The sequence below is a fragment of the Protopterus annectens genome, chromosome 5.part1 (assembly GCF_019279795.1).
Source record: "Protopterus annectens isolate FY-2018-M chromosome 5.part1, PAN1.0, whole genome shotgun sequence".
Lineage (NCBI taxonomy): Eukaryota > Metazoa > Chordata > Ceratodontiformes > Protopteridae > Protopterus > Protopterus annectens.
The window spans coordinates 271855459-271877626 of record NC_056736.1 but is presented as its reverse complement, the minus strand read 5'-3'; the positions used below and the strand labels follow the sequence as shown (position 1 = coordinate 271877626).

Sequence of the window (22168 nt, the reverse complement as noted above, 5' to 3'; positions counted from 1 at the left end):
AAGGCCAAACACAATGCCAGACACACTAGTCATTGGTGACTCCATAGTCAGACACACTGACGCCCCGGCCACCAGACTGAGTAAGGAGAAGGTCACAGTAAGCTGCCTGTCGGGCGCTAGAATCCGCCACATAACGCAAGCACTCAGGTCTCTCAACAGCAGGTACAAATACGACTCAGTCATTGTCCACGCTGGTGTAAACGACCTGAGACGTACCTCCTTGGACTACATGAAAAGAGACATTGAGGAGCTCTCTGATCATGTAGCCCAGACAGGTATGACCCTGACCTTGAGCAGTATCCTACCTTCACCAAGAATGATGCCACAATACAGAGATAAGATGATCAGCTTTAACAATTGGCTTAAACTCTGGTGTCATTCAAAGGGGATCCAATGTCTGTCTGCCTGGGATGACATGCTGGACAAGCCACGCTGCTTCGCAAGGGACGGCTTGCACCTGTCACCCCTGGGATTCCGGATGTTGGCAAAGGCTCTTGCCACCCCCATAGTGCCTTTTTTAGGCAAGGCTCAAATTCTAAACCTACCACCCTAGAACACAAAAGGAAAAAAACTAAGGGTAATGCTGCTCAATGCCAGAAGTCTAAATCTCAAAATGCACGACTCGAGGCCCTTCTCAGTATGGAGAACATCGATGTCTGTGCAGTGACAGAAACCTGGTTCAAGGCTCCTGAGAGCACCCCAGCACTATCAGGTTTTACCTCTTATCATGCTCCGCCCCAAAATCCGGACAATACCAAGAAAGGAGGTGGGGTATCCATATTCATCAAAGACACCCACACCTCAAGACTGGTGGCAACGCGACGATGCATCGGAGACCATCCAGGTGCAATTAACCATAGGCAAGACTGCTCTACAAATTGTAGCATGTTACAGGCCACCCTCACAAACTCAGGAACCTCACATGGCCTTCCTGAAAACACTAGAGGATAAATGTATCACCAAACACCATCATACTAGGTGACTTCACTACCCTAATATAGACTGGGAACACTACTCAAGCCCGAACACCCTAGCCCAAAAGTTCCTGGAATTCATAAACTCAAATGCCATGGAACAACTAGTCACCATCCCCACAAGAGGAGAAAACATACTTGATCTCATCATCACGAACATGGGAGCACAATGTTCAACACTGGAAGTATACCCCTCACTGGTGAGATCAGATCACAAAGTAATCTTGCTGGAGGTCCTCATCCCACCCCCACCTGAAATAAAAAAGACCACAGTAAAGAACTTCTCGAAAGCCGACTTCACACTTCTAAAGACTAGTGTGGTCTCCTTTAAGGCCCCCGAGCCGGCAGAAAACAGTACTCAAGCCGCTGAATCACTTACAAATGCCTTCTACCAGCACCTGCAGGACTGCATGGATAAGGCAATCCCAAGCAAAACAAAGACTCTTTGTACCAAAGGCAAGCATCCAGTCTGGTGGACCCAGCCATAAACAAACTCTACAACAAAAGGAGGAAGCTACTACAAGATAGAGCAAAATCCTTAAAAGGTAAGACACCCTTGATCACTATAAGTAAAAACTAAGAGCTCTCATAAAATCATCCAAAGCAAATTTTGAGAGAAAAATAGCTAAAGACTCAAAAGACAATCATAAGGCCTTCTTTAGCTATAAAGAAACCTGGGAGGAAACTCCCAGATATGCTCAGAACTAGTTCAAAATGATGTGAAGATTACTGATCCTACGGACATTGCCAACATACTGGCTGACAGGTTCAGTGCAAACTTCTCCCCTCCCCCAAAAGGAGAGATATCTATACCAAGCGATTGCAGCCCCCAAACATCTCCAACGCCCAAGTGAGAACTGCTCTCTCCAAAGCAAAAACACAGCATCCATGGGACCTGATGGTGTCCCCGGCTGTGCTCCAATGAACTCAACGAGGAATTAAACCCACAGCTAGGACAGCTGTTTAATCATAGTCTTACCTCTGGATACGCACCCAGGAGTGGCGACTGCAACTGTGGTCCCACTTCACAAAGGCGTGCCTCCACCGACCCTGGAAATTACCGCCCATTAGCTTGACAAGCCTTATCTGCAAAGCCATGGAGAGGATCATAATGGACCTCATAAATAAAGACATAGGAATTTGCAGACTTTGGATCCATCCCAGTTTGGCTTTGTCAAAGGCAGATCATGCCTTCTAAACTTGGTTGACTAAAATCCCTTTCCCCGTATCCATAACAAAAAAAACAAATAATAATAAGAGAAAATTGTTTTACTTACAGTTACTTTTAACCTTCGTATCCTCTACACATTAATGACATACAGCATGAAACAATTGGTAGAGCAGATACTAATGAATTAGAAGTTGAAGATTCTCCAGACCTGATCAGAAAAGATATTCTAGTAATTAGAGATTCAATTATTAGAGAAAATGACACTTGCAATTGTAGAAAAGCTAATGAACACTGACTACTGTTATGCTTGCCAGGAGCAAAAATAGAGGATGTGAGGCATATATTAGAATGTCTTAATGTAAGGAAGTACAGATCTATTTTTATTCATGTCAGTACAAATGATCTCATCTGGAAGGACTCGCTGACTGTTAGTAGGAACTTACAACCCTCTTAGATAATATAGCTTGTAAAGGTGTTAGGACATATTTTCACAAATCACATACAGAAAGAAAAGTCATGTTAGTGTGAATTAAAAGATATTTAGGGTAAACACCTAAAGGACAAAAATGCCCTGTTTTAAAAAATGGAAATGTGTAGATCATCTGAGCCTAATTTTGAGCTCATATGTGCTCAGACAGGAATGGTGTGCACTTGTCAAGATCACAAAGAGAATTTTGTGGTGGATATTTTTCAATATTTGACAAACACTAAGTAGGATTTTTGCAGTTTAAAATTTTAACAATTCACAGAAAGCAACATTTGATGAATCTCTGATGACTGTTTATGCTAGGAGCATTAATAATAAAGTTTTTTTAATTGGAAAATTTGTTACATTGCCACACTATTGATGTTGTCACTGTTTGTGAAATACGGTTAAAGAACAATGACTGGAAACCAGTTTTGTTAGTATAAATGTTTTAACTATAACAGACATTCTAACAGAAAAAATGAGGTGGAAGTGTTATGATAGGGATTAAAGGTAGTTATGAGACCTTTGGTTATTACATGATCAATGATAACATCAATAATACAGATTATGTAACTGTGACAATAAAGACAGCAATGGAACATATAAAAGTTATTGAAGTGTATACAACACCAAAGTCAAGTGCTGATGACCTAGAGGAATTCATACATTTCTTGCATGAAACACTGGAGGAAGAATAATAGTCGTGCCGCCTTACAATTAGCAGAAACAGACTAGAATAATACTGACTCAACAACATTAGTAAGGATTTGTTCACAATATATGTTCAGGAACAACTGCTTCAGACTGTAAAAAAAAAACTACCAAGGAATGGAACATACTAGACATGTTTGTGTTCTTAAATAAATGACTCTTATTTCAAGTCACATTTTACAACTGTTGATGTGCAGTGATCATGAGCTTATTAAGGATAATTTGTTGCTAGACAATTCTGCCAAATTGACATCTAAACAAATGCACAGACAATTAACAACAGAAATAACTTTCTGATTAATAACAGATTAAATGAATGCAAAAGTCAATATGTATCACTAATTGGAGTGATGTATTCAGTGGAAAAACTGAGAAGGAATGTGTATGTTTTGAAAGAGAAATTATTTGAATGCAAATATTCCAAAAATGTTTAACATCAGGATCTAGGCACACAGTGTCAAGAGGATACATTTCCATAAGATCAAGGTATTTAAGGTAAGAAACAAAAAAATGAAGAAATAGAAAAGAGTTTGAACTACAACTTTTTGAACTAAATAAACAAGGTGTACAAGCAAATTAAGCAAAGAAGTCAAGATCAAAAGAAATTTGAAGAAAATGTATACAGTATAAAGACACTGAGCATAACAGGAAAGCATTTTACAGACACATATGAAGTGGAAGGAGTAAAGATATACAGATTGATATGCCGTGTATAGATTCTAAAACTTATATTCAGACACAACAGATTATAAATATATTTGCAAAATCTTATGCAAAACAGTTTGGCTCCAAAAAGAGAGTGTTAAGTTGTCTTAGTGACATCCAGGTAATCTTACATACTGAAATCAAATTAGATTTTATTGAAAAAGAACTATGCAAACTGGATCCAAGCAAAGCACAGGGAGGAAACTTAAAGTACTACTATATCTATTATTTACTCGGTCGCATAAATATGGGGAGATTCCTCAAGACTGGAGAGATGCACTTAAAAAACCTGACTTTATGTTAAAGGGGAATAGGACAAACTCAGAGTCAGACAGACTCTTAAGTCTACTTTCATGTTTTAGAAAAATAATGGAGAAGATAATATTGGATAAGTTATTAAAAACAATGAAAACTAGGAGGAAAGTGCCACATATCTTAATGAAATTAAAAAGAACATACAGGATAGTAGAACTACGTCTGTTAAACCACCATGCTATACAAATACTTATTCTAGCCACCGGGTATCACTTGAAGTTAGGTACTTTAAATATTTAGCTATTACTCTGACCTACAGGTTGGATTCCTCAGACATAAAATCTGTGCTGAAGGACAGTGGAATGCAAAATAACTGATGAAAGTTTATCCCAATTCAGTACAACATTTCTTAACTCAACAACAGAAAATCTTGTACACACATTCTGGTTGCAGCTTCAACTGTTCAAAAACCTTTAAAGAGATGTGTACTGCTGCAAAGGTTATTACATTCTGAAGAAAAGAATGGACATTTAGGAACTGTACACAATGAAGCTGAAATGTGAAAACATATGCTTTAGATTAATACAATGAGGTATAACCAAGCACTCAGACAGTATAAACATAAATTACCTGACTCTTGTGACACAGTATCTACTGTCACCTGGGATTGTTTTGCAATAACAGACTCATCCAATTCTTTCTTGTCTGTAAACAAAAACATGCAATAAAATGTATTAAGTGTGCAAATAAAGGAATTGCAAATGTAAACAGAATTATACTGACACAACCAAAAGATGGCGAACACCAACATACTTTCACAGTTTTAAGTCAGCTCATGGACTTCACAAAGCAGTCAAGATTAGAACAGGGGTAAAGGTGTGATGCTTAATAGTAGATTATAAATATCAGCTGTGTTAGAACTGCACATAATAATAAATGATGATATGGGAGTTATTCTCAACAAGATGGTGCTTTTGTCTTCAAAACTCTGAATTGTCTAAAATGAAACTGATAAACTTAACTACTCATTAAGTATATTAGAAATACTGAATGGACATTGCAGGTCATCTGGGCTTTGTGCAAAAATTAAGGGCATAAATTAGAATCAACAACCAGAATCATTGAGTTCAGCTGCTAAGGTCAGCTTAGAGCAATAAGAAAAAAAAACAGCAAAGAATGTGATGTGGCTAATCCTGTTCATATTCTGATTTTGATAAATAATCATCATGCTCCACCTTTTTTCCAACTTTTTTTACATGACGTCAGTGAGTTACGTTAGCTGTCACTAACTTTCTTAAATCAGTGCCACTCTTTGATATTTTTGTTATATAATATCTGCTTTCAAAATCTTCCTCAGAGTTTGGGCAAGAAAAGAGTAAGTATTTAACTATACTGTTGTACTACAGAAAACCAAATAAAAAGTTTCATATATTTTTTTTTATAAGAAAGGCATTTTAGTTCACTGAATTTAGCCATGCCTCTCAGTCTCTTAGTGCAAGAAATCTGGACAAAGCCTGACAAAATGGGGGGGGGGGGGGGCAAACGACAAAAAATAGAGACAGACTTTAAATATTGCTCTTGTAAACTCAGAAAGTTGGTAGAGTAACAGGGTTTGTGTTAACATACATTTTCTGAAGGATTTGAAGTCTGAAACTCAAATGTATGTCATTATTTGGTAACTTCAATCCTCAGATCATCCCAGTGATTTGCCAGAAAACCACAAATTTTATGAGGAACACACCAAAAATACGAGGCAAAAATCTGGACAGTTGAGAGGTATGATTTAGCAAGTTCAAAATGATGTAAGGTCAAATTTAAAATATAAAACAAAGATGTCAATAAAGGACTTCTGACAAGGCTGCAAACGGATTAGTCAACTGGTTGATTGGAGTTCTCAGTGTGAAAACAGAAGCTTGAGAAAACTGCCAGCAAAAGTAATTTGTCTGGATAGAATTTGGTTACTGTTTAGTCACTACAGTGCCTGGATGTCAGCAAACAAGAAATCTTGAGAAAATAATATAAAAATAACTAGCAAAGGAAAAGAAAAAAAAACTTTGAGTCTTGAAGCTATTCAGCAAAAACCTGTTCAGGTTTCAGCCTAAGTACATGATACGGTTTCCACTAATTTAGAGAAGAAATAGATCCAATACATTCAAAGGTATGTAAAATAAGTGAGACACTGGAAAAATACATGCACAATATTATCAGCTGGGGAAACCAAAGTGTTTATAAAAAATGGTTATTCACTTTACTCTAGGGAGAAAAGGAATAAGTTTATACCTACAATCAGAGGATGCTGTGATGCAGATGAGAAATTAAAGTTGCTATATCCAGTGCTTTTTGGAATATATTTTTTTTCCGAAGGAGCTGACATTTTTGAATATAGAACAGGTGAAGAAGGAAATAAAAAAAAGTTAACCTAACAAAAACTGAGGCATGTTGATGGGGATTATCTTTCAAGTTCCTCTGACAATGGCAGACATCATCAACAGAACTTGCAAGTAAAACCTTTCCAAGTGTTCCAAAATAAAATTATTGAGCAAACTCAAAAAAGCACAGAAACTGCCAAGAAAAAACAAGAGTACCTTACACTTGAACCAGGGACTGGTGTTGGGTGGTCAAGATGAGGAAGAAGAGAGACAACAAGAATGTGAAAGTGGGAAATAAACAGATAAACTGTAAAGTCTCATTCCTGTACGGTGCTGTTTGGATATGAGAATTGCGCTTCTGCAAGAACTGTGGAAAAAAAAACAGGAAGTTTGTAGATTGTGTTAAACTGGTTGCAGGCCTCTTAAATATAATTCCCACTTTGTCATTAATGTTTAGTAGGATAGCAAAGAAAATGAAGATGTTACTGTAAGTTAAAAAAAAGTTCTACATTTCTTGAAGTCAAGTGTATGTTACACTTTAAAGTACTACTGTAAGCAGGTGCATTTTAAATGTGAAGTGGGAAATTTTATCAGGGACTGTTATTAATACCAGTGATGTTAAATAAGGAATGCACTTTTTTATTGTAATATATCCGGGGTTTATGCTGTAACAAGATAAAGGCTAGCTATAGGCATTATAATGCTGTGATCTTGGACTGGTATGGGAAAAGGTTGAAGTAAACTGATCATGTGTGTATTCAATTTTGGTTGCTCCCCTGGTATTATGCATACAGGTGGACATGAATACTAAAGTCATTTAAAAACAGTCTTTCAAAATCTTACATGCTGTTTTTTAACCTAACAACAGACATTTGCAGTTGGAAACTGTCTGCAGGCACATGCAATTAATCAGGAAATGACCAAACCTTGGGATGTCAGACATCTGTATCGGGAAACAGTAAAACTAATACTGAAAGGAGCAGTAACTAGCAATTTGGTGAGAATAAATGGAGCCTGATACATTGAAGTGGAATACAAGTGGATGCACTCCTAGTACCATCAACTACTTCAGAATAAATCACAGCAATATAAAATGTATTCATAAAATGGTAACCAGGGCACTTTTTCCTAAGGCTAGAAATCAGTTAACTGAGAGTATGCAAATTGTTTTTCACATCTTGCAGTGAAGCTGAGATGGGAAAAGAATGGATGGGGTGTGGACTCTAATATACATTTTCACCATGATTAAACCTAATTTTAGAATGTATAAATCTGTTGATGCAGCTGTCTATTTGGGGCATTTGCCTATATATGGATGGCTAACTTTCATTTCTGGAAAGTTATAGCAGTGTGTGTTTGGTGTGAGTTAAAAGAGGTTGAGAAGATTAAAATGTAAATGTACCTAGTTGCTTTTTTTGAGTGTTTTTACTGAAATGAAAAGTATGGGAATATATGGCATGGGTCCAAATAGAGAAAAGAAGCTGCAATTGCATTAAAGATCAGCCTGCTAAACATTAATGTACGGAAGTAAGTTGCAAGAGAGAAACGTATATATAAAAAAAACTGTCATACAGAATATGTTAATATAAAATCATCTTATCACAGTAACTGCCTAATCTATCACATCATGGAATATGAATGACATTGTCGTTACAGAGAAAAAAACAAACCGCACTGAATTGCATTAAGAAGTGTAGAATACAAATAGCAATGCTACAGGAAACACACATGGGAATGAGTATTTAAATTGAGCAAAGAAAGGATTTCATGACAGTTATTCATCAAAGTATCTGGGACAAATGAAAAGAGGAGGTAATAATATTGGGTGTCAGAGGGGCTCCAACAATGACAGAAGAGGAGAAGATGGACAAAAATGGTAGATACGTGGTAAAATGGTGTTAATGGCAGGGAAGGAAGATTACATTGCCATGTTTTATACTCCACCTAAAACTACCATTAAGGAGATTATGAAAATTATGGAAGAGGTAATTAGCTTCCAGCAGGGAATATCATTTTTCAGTGAGGATTGGAAACTGACATGGAACAGTGAAGATGCACTGGGGATCCTAAATGAGAAAATAGGACAAAGAGGGGGTAGATTTCTGAAAAAATATATGAGACTATTTGGAAAGAAAGATGTGAAATTACTAGCAGGAACCCTGTCAGTATTTACATATTATTCCCCATGGTACAATGATTATATTACACTGAACAGAAAATACATTTCACAGAAGACTGGGTGTTTAATTGAAAGAGCTGAAACATATCAAATAATTATTTTAGACCTTCCCTGGGATTCAATAAATTCAGTGTAGACTTAGCGTGAAGCCTACACAGAGTTTACATGTTTGTGTGGTGAACAACAGTGCTTAATGCATATTCATGCTGCTCACTGTATTCAAACGTAAATAAGCAAAGTTTCATGGCTGGCAACAGTGTTGGTGGCCAGGAAACTGTGTAAAACAACAAACACAGATAGCAAACTTAGTTACATCAGAGCAAACTGGGTTAGCGGGATTGCGCGGAATGCCATAATGATCACCAGTTTATCAAATATTAATGTATATGTTCCAAGCATAGTACAGGACATTGTACACAGTGCAGAGTATTGTGGAATCCCATTCCAGGCAGTCTGTACAAGTTGTGTAAATATGTAAGGGTACATGGACTGCCACTTATAATAAACAGTCATGGGAAGTGTGTTTATTGAATATCAAACCACTAAAGCGTTACTAGGGCGACAATGTACAAAATATTACAACACTTGCACAACCTGAAATGGAGTGCAGACCCAAAACACAAAATAATAATTAGAACCATTTATTGAGCGTTTCGTTCTATAAAACCCATGACATTTTTGGAATTAAATGTTCAGTAAAAATTCCCCTTTTATAACAACCCAAGTTAAAATGTTAATCATCTATTAACATATTAAATGGTAATGTAATTAAACATTAAAAGACCAGCATGGTTGGGTACAAGGTATGATTACACTTTTCCTGTTCAGCATCCAAAGGCATGTTAAACAACTGTTGTGCAACAGAAGCATAATAAGTAAAACTTATAATATTGATTTGTTAAATCTTATTCCGGAAATGAATAAGTAATAAAATATGTGAGAATTATATAAAAAATGATATAATAAATATATATAATAAATATTTAAAAAATCATTCACTTATAGCCCCCATGTGTAGTAAAGGCTGTACAGAAATCTGTTTATTAAGCCCAGGTTTATGGAAGGCAAAAAGTCTTGAGTTGCCATTTTACCTCCTTCACCTCTAAAATGCCCTTTACATCATCACGTCTAGGATTGTGTTTTATCAGTTCTAGTATTCTAAACGGGAATTTCTTATAATTTGTACAAGTTTTAGAATGCTTATAAAGTGTGTTGTTTTCATTCCTTTTAGTTATTTCATAATTGTGCTCATACATATGTATGCGCCATTTTGCCTACATAAAATGATAGCTTATGCACTTAGTAAGATAAACTATGCGTTTAGTCTGACAATTACCATTATAAAATTCAGCAGTGGAATGAATATCATTTTCTAGCTCAATTATTTTAGCCCCTAAGATTTAAGGGCATTGAGCACAAGCACCGCATCTAACTGTCCCACTTTTGAGGGATCCATGATGCTGTACTTTCCAACCATTCCTTTAATCTACGACTTGTTTTATAGGCAAATCTTGGTTCAGGCTCCAGTAAGTGTAAAATAGATGGATGAACTTTTAAGATGTTCCAGTTCCTTGTGATGATGTTCCTAATGTCTGTCACTTGGGGGCAATTTTGAACCACCATAGCAATTTCATATTGAGTCCCACATCTGGGCTGTCAATCCCTAACAGGGGTTGATAACTGATACTCATTGGGACTGTATATAGTTTCTAATGTCATTCACCAAATGCTGGGGATATTCTCTAGCTGTAAACATATCTGTTACAACATCTAACTCATGAGGAATATCCTCAAAGTGTGATGTCATCCTTGCTATACAAAAACATTGACCATTTACTAAACATTTCTTTTGGCTGAGGGGATGACTGCTTGTAAAATCTTAATTAGAATTACTAAAAGTATGCTTTCTAAAAACAGTGGACTTAAACCCAGTATTGGTATGAGCTGTCAGGGTATCAAGATAATTTATTTGGTTACTCCCATAATTATAAGTAAACTTTAAAAAACTAGATGAACAATTGAGACAATGAATAAAAGATGGTAAGCTTTCTGTCATCCAAAAACCTGATGTATAATTTAACGTTGGAAAATAATTCTGAATTAAATATGCTACTAGTTTCCCCATCCAATTAAACTAAGCTAGCATAAACAGGGGAGCAGGAAGCACCCATAGCCACCCATTTGTTTTGTTTGTATAACTCTCCCTCAAAAAAATGTAAATGTGGTCCAAAACAATAGACATTAGTTGTACTAGTAAATTTGTTCTATCATTAGAAAAGGAGTACCTACGTATACTATTACAGAAGTGTTCAAGACCTTGGTCCTTCAGAATACTTGTAAAAAGATTGACCATGTCAACAGTTAAGAATATCAACTCCTTTTCCCATAGTTCCTTTTTTAAAGGAAAACTCCACCCTAGAACTAAAAAAAATGTTTTTTTTTCACTCTGTCTTTGTTTCCTGACCTATTTTAAAACCTCAAAATTACTGTGCTTTATTTGTAATTTTAGCTTGTTTTCCACAACATGGTTACCAATGGGGCTTGGTGTATCAATGTGATCTTGTTCTCAGTAAACCCTTTCTCTTTCCCATAACACTTTGTATGACTCATGCCAGACATAAGGAAGTAACTTTGAATTCCCATGCCATTGACATATAATGGGATTTGGGAGGGTCACTGTTATTTTTTTTACCTTCTGTAAAAGGACTGCTTCTTTCCTGTCTCTAATCACCCTCATTTATGTTTGGCTCAGACCTTTTTTTACAGTATACTTAGAAGTTAACCAGCTACAGCCAGAAAAATAACTAAATTGCTGTCCTTTGTTCAGTGTTTTCTTTTGTAGTCTAAGAGGAATTGATTCTGCAAGGGTCTTTCAGTGCAGTGACAGTTTTAACACCTCTGCAGAAGTGTGGGAGGAGGTGATTCTCAATTCCTTTTGAACTACAAAAAATGCATAAATGTAATGACCCGATACATAGGTTCATAGGTTCATAGTTTATTACTATGAACCTATGAACTATCTAAAGTCTTATAAATGAGAGTGAATATAATGGAAAGTGGACCAACATTAAAAGCGTATGGAATATCCTGTATTAGAATCCAGGACCATATGTAAGCAGTCCTGCACTTACACCTGTTGCTACAGGAATGTTGAAATTACAGTTGTATATTTTTCAATTCATTGTGATAAACTGCACTGTCGCAACAGTAAAAATAGGGTGTACACCCTGTACTAGAACCCATGACCATCTGTACTCCAGCTCTACACTTATACCTGCTGCCACAGGACTAGTTACAGGACATTTCCTAACTTCATAATCATTCCTAAGGTCTCTGTGTTAACTGCCACACAACACGGCTTAGAGTTTTTGTGTGGTACCCAACAGAATTAATTGAATGTATCCAGTTTCAGTTATTGGCTGCCTGAGTCCTGTCTGCAGGTGTTCTGTCTGCTTCCTGGGTGGGGCACTAGTCCAGTTTGCACACTGACATACTTCACGCAAATGAGGTAAGCACAGCTAAACCTGAAATTCATTTTCTCAGTTTCTCGTGTTTGAGCTAAGCCGCTCATAGTGCAAACATTGCCCCCCCCCCCAAAAAAAAAAGACAGGGAAAAGTAGTCGAAATGAGGAAAATCAATGTATGACATACACACTACAAAATGTTAGCACACATGAAATATTTCTACATAGGTCTGGATTTGAACTCTCACTCCAATTAGCCTACAGAATACAGTAAGGGTATCTTATCCCTCTTTGCCACACAACTGTCTCTGCACTTTGCAGTAAGGAACTGAAGTCATTCAGCATATAACCAACTGCAACATTATCTACAGTAATATGAAACAGTTATTTGTACATTTATTAATTTTGGATGTAGTTCACCGAGTGATCACACAATCAGTTAAGAGTATTGCTTGCAAATGTGCAGCTCTGTCTTACCTCTCTGTTTGTTGCCCATTTTTCTCTTATCTGACCAATAATCTGAGATATGCAGTCTGTAAGCCATTCTATATCATTGTCCTTCAAATCTATTAGGATATTAAATGGCAGTAATATAATATGCAGTTCCCAATAAATGAAGGGGAGGTTAGATGGTAATGAACATAACCTGTGAATTATGCAGTGCATACTTACATTTCGAACCTTGACAGAATTACATCTAACACTTTGTAAGACTAACCTGACACAACCACTGGATGTAAGCCAGTCTGCATTGCTGTTGTGTTTTCCTTCTCCCTACTAGTAATCATTCACAGGTGTAATCCATTAAAAACAAACACTGAGGGAGTGCCTGCATTGTGTTTATATCAGCTAATGAGCCAAGTATTTGGGATTCAGCAATTTTAATGAGTTCACACCTCATTTGCATATTCACAGTGTTGACAGTCCTGAATCTACACCACAAAACACAACTGTGTAGCTAGGGAAACTGAAGGTGAGGAGATTTGTTTATGTGGAGAACACAGAAAAGAGCCTTTTACTTTGGGATATATCTGCACAGAGGATTACTCAACTTGAGACGGTACACTTGCATTTTGTCAGCTATATACTGCATATCCTGAAATGTAATTAAGAAAAATCGTTTTAATATTTATATATTTTGATTAACAAAGGCTACTATACTTCTATCTATATGCATTACTTAGAAGTGTACTGATGGCATGGGCATCTTTGTCAGGACATTTCACAGGTATACATGAGTGGCAATAACTTAACAAGGAATGTCCTGTGTTTTATCTGTAGATATGTTTCAGGGACAGTTCATTTGATAGCACTTTTAGCATTTCAAAGATGGTTTGTTAGCAAACTGTGTCAGTTGCCTGTTCTTTTAGGAGTGGGAGAGCAAGACTGCATTTCTGTTATGGCACAAACAAGGATGTGTTGCTAATGTTTTTTTTTTTTTTTTTTGCATCCACCCTGTTGTTCATTTCAAATATCTAGACTGTTTTATGTTTATCCAGTGGGTAATACTGAAATACTTACTTTTCTGTTTTATCTGAGGGCAGTTATTTTGCAGTTATGTGTATTAGCTTTCTCAATCCATGAAAACCACCCTTCACTGACCCTGAGAACCAGGTTATTGTGGATGCTTTTAGGCCTTCCTGCTTGAGAGGGGACGTGGAGATATGGCGAGCAGAAAGCAAATTTGGCAGCAGATAGTTGAAGATGTTAATGCAGTAGGTGGCCACGGTAGGACATACAATCAAATGCACCATAGGGCTATTGACATGATCCCATCTGCACGGAGGAGAGCAGCTGCAGTGGCCCATGATCAGATGGGTACCGGGGGGGGGGGCCTGCGAGACCGCCACCACTAACAGCAAATGAAGAGTTCCTGCCCACTGTCAGGGATCCATACAGCTCCCAGGACAGTGCAGGAAGAATGTCCTTGACATTTGTACTACTGTTTCAGAGACAACAATCATATCTCAGGAGGAGCTTCCAGGTAGGCTTTTGTATCTCCATTGTTAAATACTATTGTACAGTACAACAATTTAAATCAATATGTTAATTCTGTTTCACAAGACATTTTTGATGGGGAGATTGAAGATTGCTACAGTTAACAACACATATTCTGATTGATTACATGGCCTTAGGTTTGACTTGTCATCCAAGTTCTTGTTGAAAGTACAGTTAATGGATATATAAAGGGGAAAAAAGTATTACCCCTTGTGTTACTGTTAATTGTGATGCTGTTGTCCTTACCTTTTGCTTAACTTTTTCCAGGACCCTCTGGCATACGGAGAATGCTAGCATCTGCACATGGTAAGCCAAACATTTTTATGTCAGTACTGCTGAGCAATTCAAAGTAATATTTTAGTGTGTTACGTTGTTGTCAGGACTGTTGCGTGTATTGCAGTACTGCTTAATAGTGGCACCAACAGTGTTATTTTGTTAGCATTTATTGGAGTATAGTAGTGTATTTATTAACTGTTCCTGTGTATGTTGCTTATTATCACAGGTGATCCTGACAGTGGAAGTGTGGGACTTCTACCACCTGATGTCAGAGTATCAGCAGACTCTGATGATGATGGTGGCCAAACACAGGCACTATCGGGGGCTGCAGAAGTTGAATCTGGCACTGAGGTTGACATACAGCTATCCCCAGAAATTCCATCTGACACAGCCAGTAGGCCTATGCTTATCCATTTTAGTGAGCCCTCATTTATAGAGCAGGTGGAGGATGAGACAATTGATGATGGAAATGTGGTTTCTGTGGCTTCACTGCCTGTTGACTCTGACTGTATCCAAAGTGTGGGTAAGGTGCCATGCAGGAGGGTTGTTAGGGATGCTCAGAGGAGGCCTGCTGTTCATCCTACACTTGATCCAGGTGTCTCTTCCCATGCCACTCAACATATGTTTAGGGCCATCATGGTGGCACAAGCATGTTCCCATAGGTGCTCCAGAGAAATGCTTAGGGCTGTAGATGTGGCACATGCTGACATACATGACTGCCTCCACCGTGTTGCCAATTCAATGGAGCAGATGAATGATACATTGGAATGAGCGGTGTCTGTGAAGAAACGTCTGCTGGGAGGGGGACGGCATCCTCGTGGGCATATGTCAGCAACATCATCTGCTGTTAGCCAATATGGCCATGCCCAATCATGCTGCCATAGTGGCAGTACTTTCACTGTTCCATCAGTGGGAGAGCTGTCCACACCCAGATGTGGCAGGCCATGGAGTCGTGGTCCTGGGCATCATCATGAGGAGAGCTCATTCACTAGACATCAGTCACTTTCAGGTAGCAGCAGGGCATCTGACCATGTTTGTGGAAATGCCAGTGTAACTCCTGGGAGAGACAGTTCTCATGGTCAGGGATGACAACGATGAAATGCCGCCTCTACCATGCAAGGCTCACACCTGTCTAGCATACCAAGATGTAGAGCTAGCACAGAGCTTTGCTATGTTCATGCAAACACTCACACACTAATTTCACCTGGAGGACTCATACAGAGACACGCACAACAGTAACATGCTTCAGCAGTGCAGCTTAAAACTCAGTTTGTCTCACTAGCCATCTTACTTTATCCAAGTGTCTGCCTGCTTCTCTTTCTTACTAACACACGCTCACCGACTTTTTGTGTCAGCCTAGGCTTCCTGCCCCCCCCCCCCCACACACACACACACACAATATCCTGTGCAAGTGATAACTGTGCTAGATCCCTGTTTTGTATGTTTTGGATTCAGGGATACATAAGCTTTGTGTCTGATGCTCACGGTGCATAGCTGACTTAGTGTTTAGTATATTTGCATTTGTGATGTTGAACTGGTAATTGTACTTTTCACTTATACTGGTCTTAGAAAGTTAAACAGTTGATAGCATTAAATTTTTTCCATCTTTACTGTTAATAATCTTGTGAGGTTGTGAAGTCTGAAACTTTAATGTGTATCAGTATTTTCTAACTTCTGTCTTTAATGATTTTTCAGTACAAACGTATGGTGCTTAACTGAGGTCATGCAATGACCATCACTACTCCTGAGAGGTATGACTGTGCGAATCTTTGATGCCAGGTGCTCACTACTTAATAATGGACACATGTAAGTGAAACAGATCTTTGCTGTCACATGTTAAAGCTCATTTCTGTACAAATCTCCCACCTTTTACTTGCTTATACTACCAAGTAACAACATGCAAGGATATGCCATATTTTTACACAATACACTCTGGGTTCAAAACGTACGTTGTAAATCCAGCAGTTGCAACAGTTACAGTTCAGGGCTGACTCTAACTGATGCAAGCAGTACACAGCCAAAACATGGGGAGGTAAAGGTCATGAGAGTTGCCAGGCATCAATGTTACTATATGTATGTGCATAGGAGGAAGGTTTTAGGCCCTTACTTGGTGAGTAAGTGTGCTATATGTTGTCTCTTAGCCAATGCAAGGGTATATTGAGCATGTCTACATCTACCTACACCCACAGCAGCTGGTGGTTCCCCCTCTGACTCCTCATCTGTGTGTGTGACAGTGGTGACCTTGGAGTTGGTGGTGGGATGGGTGTACCTTCCCCTTGTTGATCTTGCTGAAGCTGTTTTCTCAGGATGAAGTTGTGTAGCATGGCACATACTGTGAATATTTCTGTATGTCTGTACTGCAGGGCTCCACCAGATGTATCTAGTCACCAGAACTGCAACTTTAGCAGCCCAAACATACACTGTATGACAGTTCAGGTTTGACCATGTGCCTCAATATAGCATTCTTCAGCAGGTGTGTGTGTCTTGATTCTCTTAGTAAGAAATCACTGTGGGTGTTGAAGTCATATCAAACATCTGGACAGGTAAATACTGAAGGGGACATTATACTCAATGATCGTCCTGTTGAGTAAGGAATACACTGGAATGAAAACATCCCTGGACCTAGATACCAGTCCCATAATAACAGTGCAATGAAAAAATCACTTTCTTACAATAGTGGTCACATGGTGATCAAATGACTTTTTGTTGTCTACATAGGTTTCCAGACCTTTAACTACAGGATCAATTTTCACGAGTGTGTTGTCAATATGACGGTTACAAAAGGACTTTTTTGCTTGCTGAACGTTGCTATTATAAATTTCTTGGCATTTAGTTTTAGTCCATGTGTTAACACCAGCCACTGGTTTGGGAAAAGCCATCTTTGAGGATCTTGGTATCCTCTGGGGAATTCATGATGCTAACAAGTTTACAATCATCTGCAAACTTGATCAGCTATAAACCCTTAACAATAGATTTGCCCTCCAAGAAGTAAATGCCAAACAGAAGTGGTCCAAGGACTGAACCCTGGGTTCACAGCTAGTGACAGGCCTTTTGGAGGAAGTAGAGCTGCCCGCCCTAACTTTATGAGTTTTAGTTGTGAGCCATTTTGATATCCAATGAGGTACATAGGAATTAACATTTAACTGGGATAATTTATCTATATGTGAGTATAGGATGATGTTGAATGCCTTGCATGGTCTAGATATGCAGTGTGTACTGATCTGCCATAATCAATTGTTTCAGTATCCTTCTCAAAGAAGTCAATCAGGTTAAGTAGGCAGCATCTGTACTCGATAAATCCAAACTGGTTTGGGTCAAGAGTTTGTAGGTTATCTATGTCCTCATTTATTGATTCTATAACGATCCTTTCTAAAGCTTAACAAATATGCTGGTCAGACTTACTGGTCTGTAATTTCCCAGATCCACTGATGCCCACCTTTGTGCAAGGAGATGACAGTTGCTGTTCTCCATTCATCTGGCATAAAGTCTGTTTGGAGGCTGACATTAGGGAATTAGGCCCTGTTTCAGACTGACCAGTAAGCAACCCAGTATGTTATCTGGCACCATAACAGCAGTGACCTTGGTCTTGGAAAGTGCTTTGAGGACTTGTTCATGGGAGATATATGAGGGATGCAGATCCAGACATGAGATCTAGGAATACAGGAGGGGAGAGGAGTGAGGTTAAAGCTAAATTTAATGACGACTAAATTGGCAACATTTATCCAGTAGTAAATTGTGTATCTGCTTTGGGTGTGAGTATGTGATATGTTTTACTATTTGCGTTGCACTGTGCTGAGCATTGTTTCTAAGGTTTATAACATACTTACTAAGGCTTTGTGGTGGTCCTTTTCCTGGGTGACAATTTTTACCTCATATATGGCTTTGGTTGACTTCATCAAGGTCTGGAGTTCCCTTTTTCTAAGTTTAGCAGGATGTTTTGGTATGACTTACAGCTTGGACTTACCAGGCAAAGTCTACAGTGAAAGACATCTAGAAACGTCTGCTCGGAAACATGAATATATATTAAATAGTGGATAATAAAAAAAGAAGTTATGTACTCACCATAACGTTCCATGTATGTAGTCCATCTCGCAGAACATTATTACGTCAGCCGCTTTTTGAAAGCCTGAAAACTTCTGATTGGCTCATGGCTAGGAAGTATCCCATGGTGCATGAGCACATTCCCCAGATCTTGTTTGCTACTAGTCTATCAGGATAGGACAGAAAAAAGGACAAGGTCCAGAAGAATAAACCAATAAAGGTGCTCTTTAAGGTATAAACCACTGTAGAAAAGGAAAAACTGTTTCCAGATCCTCCAGGAAGGGGGCTGGTGGGTGGGTTTGTAATAACGTTTGGCAATATGGACTACATACATGGAACGTTATGGTGAGTACATAACTTCTTTATGTTATGTCGTCCTATCTCGCCTCCATTATTACATGTGGGACAGCGTCCCTAGCATCATGTATGGGTGGCTCACTGGAAAATAATCCTGAGTACCGTGGAACCAAACGAGGCCCTACCTCTGGAAGTTAAATCCAATTTATAATGGGAAATGAAGGTATGAGGGGTAGCCCATGTTGCTGCTGCACATATATTATCAATAGGCATCCTGGCCTGGAAGGCAATAGAAGTAGAAAAGGACCTGGTAGAATGTGCTTTGACTTTAATGGGTAACTCTTTTCCTTGAGAAGTGTAAATGAAAGAAATACAGTTAGAGATCCAGTTCGATAGTGTGACCTTGGAAACTGGCAAGCCCATTCTCATCTCAGCAAAAGAAACGAATAACTGTTCTGATTTTCTAAATCCTTTGGTTCTGTTGATATAGTTGCCTATGCACATCCAGCTGATGACATCTATACTCTGCTTTATTGGTGTGATTAGGGAAGAACACTGGCAATTCGATTGTTTGGTTTAAGTGAAAATGAGAACAGACTTTAGGGATAAAAGAAGGATTGGTCTGGAGAGAAACCCTATCCTTGTGAAAAATTAAATATGGAGGTTTAACTGATACAGCTTGTAGTTCAGAAACTCGTCTGGCTGAGGTTATTGCTACCAGAAAAAGAGTCTCCCAAGACAGGAATTTTAACTGATAACTATGGGCTGGTTCAAAGGGTGGCAAAGTAAGTCTAGAAAGGACTAGATTCAGATCCCAGGGAGGAATGGGGTCTTGAACAGGAGGTCTTAACATCATGGAACCCTTACCAAAGGATTTGCACAATTTGTGAGACATAAGATTGGAATCATTAATCCCCACACGAAAATTGGATATTGCTGCTAGCTGAACTCGGAGTGTAACAGCTGCTGAACCCTGGTGAAAGAGTTCTGAAAGGAACTCTAAAACAATAGCAATCGGAGCTGTAAATGGATCAACTTCTCTGTTACGTGCCCATATAGAAAATCTCTTCCATTTACTGTGATACAATTTTCTAGTGGAAGGCTTGTGAGAAGAGGTAATACGGGTTACAGCTGGTGACAGATCATGAAGCCTGACTAGTGATGGAACTGAAGCAACTATGCTGTCAGTTTGAGGGTGTGGAGGCTGGGGTGAAGAGAACCTGACGTGTGTCAAGAGGTCTGGCACTGGGTCCAGAGTCCATGGATAGTCTAACAGGTGAGGCTCGAGAAAAGGAAACCAAATCTGATGAGGCCAGTAAGGAGTGATTAGGATCATCTTGTTTCCCAACAACACTGCTTTCTTTATGACCTTGGGAATGAGTGGAAAAAATGGAGGAGGAAGAGCATAAAGGAGTCCCAGAGGCCAATCGTGGACAAGTGCATCTCTTGGAGACTTTCCCAGAGGGGGAATGAAGGAGAAATAGGTGCTGCATTTGGTGTTGATGGGGCTGGCAAAGAGATCGCAGCAGGGTTGTCCCCACTTGTGGAAGATCAGACGGGCTGCTTTCTGGTTCAAAGACCATTCGTGAGGTAACAATATTGCCCTGCTTAGCTTGTCCACTATCACGTTGGATGTCCCCAGGATGTGTGTTGCAATGAGAAAGCGTTGGGAAGAAATCGCCCAGTTCCAAACTCGTAGGGCCTCTCAACATAAAGGGTATGATCTGGTTCCCCCTTGTTTGTTTAGATACCAAACCACTGATATGTTGTCTGTCTGGATAGCTATCATCCCTAGAGGGAGAAAGTCATGAAGTGCTTGCAATGCTAGAAACCCCGCTCTCATCTTTAGGACATTGATATGCAGATGGGCCTCTTGTTCTTGCCATGTGCCTTGGACAGTCCTGCCTAGATAATGCCCCCCCCCCATCTGGAAGGCATTTGTGGTCACAGTGGCAACAGGTTGGTGCAGTACAAAGGGAGTCCCTGTGGTAAGATGACCTGGCTGAATCCACCAGCGGAGATCCTTTTTGCATGAATCTGTGATCAGTATCTGGTGCTGCAGAGGCAACTGCTGAAAGGACCACTGGGATGACAGGAGCCATTGGAGTATCCTCATATGTAGTCTTGCTAATGGTACCAAGGTTATGGTCGATGCCATTGTTCCAAGAAGCTGCAACACCACCTTCGCTTTGACTCTTCGAAGGGGAAGTATCCTGTAAATTTGCTGTGCAAGATTCTGTATTCTGTCTGTAGGTAGTTTGGCTATCATAGACACCGTTTCTATGTTTGCTCCTGTAAAGGTTACAGATTGAGTGGGCAAAGTTGAGGATTTTTCCCAGTTTACAGAGATTCCCAACTGAGAACAGAGTTTGATTGTGGATTCTCTGTATTGAATTAGATGATGCCTGGTGGTGGTGGTCAGGAGCCAATCGTCCAGATATGGAAAGACTTGGATTCCCTGACACTTCAAATGAGCTGTCACTACTGCCATGCATTTGATGAATACCTAGGGTGGCTGTGGTGAGACCAAAGGGCAGCTCCCGAAACTGGTAATGATTGGCTCCCAGCCAGATGTGTAGGTAACTCCTTAATGCTTCGTTCATCATTATGTGGTAGTAGGCATCCTGGAGATCTGTTGAGCACATCCAGCTGTCTTTCCCTAACAAAAAGAGTATGAATTGTAATGTGACCATTCGGAACATGGACTTCTTTACATACTCGTTTAACCTGCTGAGGTCTAAGATGGGTCTCCAGTCTCCTGTTCTTTTTGGAACCAAAAAGAACCTAGAGTATGTTCCGAATCCTGTCTGGTCTACTGGGACCTTTTGGATGACTCTTTTTAATAGCAGCTTATTTATCTCTATAGCTGCTTGATCCCTGTGATTGGGTGGTACATCCGGGATCCTTTTGGGAGGGTGTGATAGAAGGGAAAAGGGTATAGAGTAACCTCTGGTGATAATGTCTTGTACCCACTTGTCCCGACTGAGATCTAGCCAGGCTTCTGGGTACAAAGGCAAGCGACCCCCAACCGGCTCCAGAGACACACAGTCGGATTCCACATCAGGACCGCTGATAGTGACGGTCATGAAAGGAATCGTGACCTCCCTGATTTTGTGGGCCTCCCCTGCCTCTAGGGCAACGTCTACCATTAGTTCCTCCTCCCCTGCTTTTGAAGGAGGAATCACCCTGTGTATCCTGGAAAGGTCTCTGTGATTTCTTCAACCACATCTTACCTCCCCTCTGACCTTTAGGGTAAGGT

At 39.3% G+C, this 22168-nt stretch overlaps 1 protein-coding gene across 1 annotated transcript in view; it reads right to left on the bottom strand.

Moving 5' to 3' along the window:
* LOC122803144 overlaps positions 1–22168 on the bottom strand; it is a 429252-nt gene that overhangs the window by 218340 nt on the left and 188744 nt on the right. Inside the window, exon 5 of the mRNA XM_044072765.1 lies at positions 4916–4990. Within this exon, the coding sequence (XP_043928700.1) occupies positions 4916–4990 (75 nt within the window). The remainder of the gene's footprint in view (positions 1–4915; positions 4991–22168) is intronic.